This window comes from Aspergillus glaucus (assembly GCF_001890805.1).
Source record: "Aspergillus glaucus CBS 516.65 unplaced genomic scaffold ASPGLscaffold_73, whole genome shotgun sequence".
Classification (NCBI taxonomy): Eukaryota; Fungi; Ascomycota; class Eurotiomycetes; order Eurotiales; family Aspergillaceae; genus Aspergillus; species Aspergillus glaucus.
Genome location: NW_019170525.1, coordinates 1 through 1,826, shown reverse-complemented (window position 1 = coordinate 1,826; position 1,826 = coordinate 1). Strand labels below are relative to the sequence as shown.

Below are 1,826 nucleotides of genomic sequence, written 5' to 3'. Positions count from 1 at the left end.
TTCTGTCCATGGCTTGTATTATTGCCGGGCAGCCCTTAACAGTCTGGGTTATGTTCCATTCCTCTGGTTTTCCTTTTTCTGCGGGGCGGAAGTTTCACTGTATAATTATGAGTAATGATAATTCCGAGAATAATAATTAGAACGGATCACCTCAAGTCCTTTGGCTCCTTTGTTATTGATAATCGCGATCATTCTGGAAGCCATAGGGGGATACAAAGTCAACCCTCGCAGTAATGGACTACGTAGATCAATATGTAGTCCGTCCAGCATAAGGGTCAAGCGTTGGACAGTCTCTACTAGTACAGAGTAAGAGTGCTTTTGTTGAGTACTCACACTTTTTATGCGCGCATAGCCAGGGGTAATCTTGAATAACTATCCCGATTGACAGACTAACCGACTGAACATGCGACACGAAATAACCCCTGAGGTAAACCCGCCAGGAATAGCGGGAATTAACCGTGCTCTGTATTTAAAGTATTACGACGCGGGACACAATCTGAAACAGGACTCGATTTAAGCATGTCTGATCTTCTGGCTCGTAATGAGCCGAGTGGAAGTCTACAGTACAGTGCATACCCGGTCTTTTTTTTTTTTTTTTTTTTGTTGTTGTTGTTGTTGTTGTTATTGTTATTGTAGTAAAGACGTTGAATATCACTACTTCCCTTTTCTCTTTCTTCAGTGAAATGAAACTGCATCCCTTTATCTGCTCTCCCGGGTGAGCCGCGAAGAAACTTGACAATAGCAGCCTGGACCTTTTTGATATCAAAACGAACCGGCTCGAGAAGTTTGTTATATGCCAAAACCGTGACCAGCTGTTGAAGAGCATCCCGGGAGAATATATCAAGGTATCCATCCTCCCAACGAGGACTCTGTAAGCCTTCTATCTCAGGGACTTCATTGAATCTGTGTAGTATAGGAAGCACAATTTTATCAATATGGCCAGCCAGTGCTTCTTTAGCAGTCTTCTCATCAACATTGTAGGAAATGAGACCATTGCTGAGTATATGTTCCAGAGTATATCCAACAAGATGCATTTGATTCTCTTGCCATATGATGGTGTTGAAAACTCGCTCTTTGAGATTGTGTTTGGCACCGCCGCCTTCTAGGACGATTTGACACATGTTTGCTAAGGCACTGCGGTCCGGTCCATCCGTGCTCCTCGGCGTCCGAGGTCGTCGATGTAGTTTTTTATAATCACAAGTTGTACATCAACATCGTCTGCGGTGGTTTCTGGGCCCTTGGTGTGGGCAAGCTGTCGCAAGAGCAACTTCTTGACCTATGGCGGCTTTGTCTTGAAGCAGCGGTCATGATGGCCTTGGTTTTATTTGGTAATAGATTGAAGTGAGTAGAACAGTAAGCTTCTGCATTGGCGAAAATGCTAAAGATGGCGTGGGAATTGAGGAGGTGAAATGACCGAATCATGATCTGATCACTGATGTCTAGCATCGCTCAGTACCAGGGGTACTCCATACGGAACATGGAACGCTCTTCCCGTTATTGTCCTGGCTAATCTCTTGGTGTGATCAACTGTCAGGTACGGAGTATCGCAGATAAGCTAAGGACAAGGTACATATGGGGTATGCATTGACCGGCTTGGCTCGTAGTACGGGGTATTACTATTTCTGAATAGTACTCTAAATTGTCTTTGAGAGGCCAATTGCCAAAATAGATCGATAATACCATTTTCAATGTCCCGTACCATCAATCTACATACACATTATTCCACGCAAGAGTCAGCTGTATTTTGGTTCGACCTCTGAATGTCTCAGTAAAACTACAATCAAATCAAATAGGAAAGATCGTTACCAAGTTTTTTTTTTTTTTTT

The 1,826-nt window shown here is 43.4% G+C and overlaps 1 protein-coding gene across 1 annotated transcript; it reads right to left on the bottom strand.

Moving 5' to 3' along the window:
• Positions 1 to 1,492, bottom strand: ASPGLDRAFT_86541 (uncharacterized protein). Its single transcript, XM_022550393.1, has 3 exons — positions 334 to 1,492; positions 151 to 238; positions 1 to 97 (listed from the first exon to the last, which is right to left on the bottom strand). The coding sequence occupies exon 1, from the start codon at positions 1,119 to 1,121 to the stop codon at positions 453 to 455; it is 669 nt and encodes a 222-aa protein (XP_022395112.1). The 5' UTR covers positions 1,122 to 1,492; the 3' UTR covers positions 1 to 97; positions 151 to 238; positions 334 to 452.
• Positions 1,493 to 1,826: the final 334 nt, after the last annotated feature.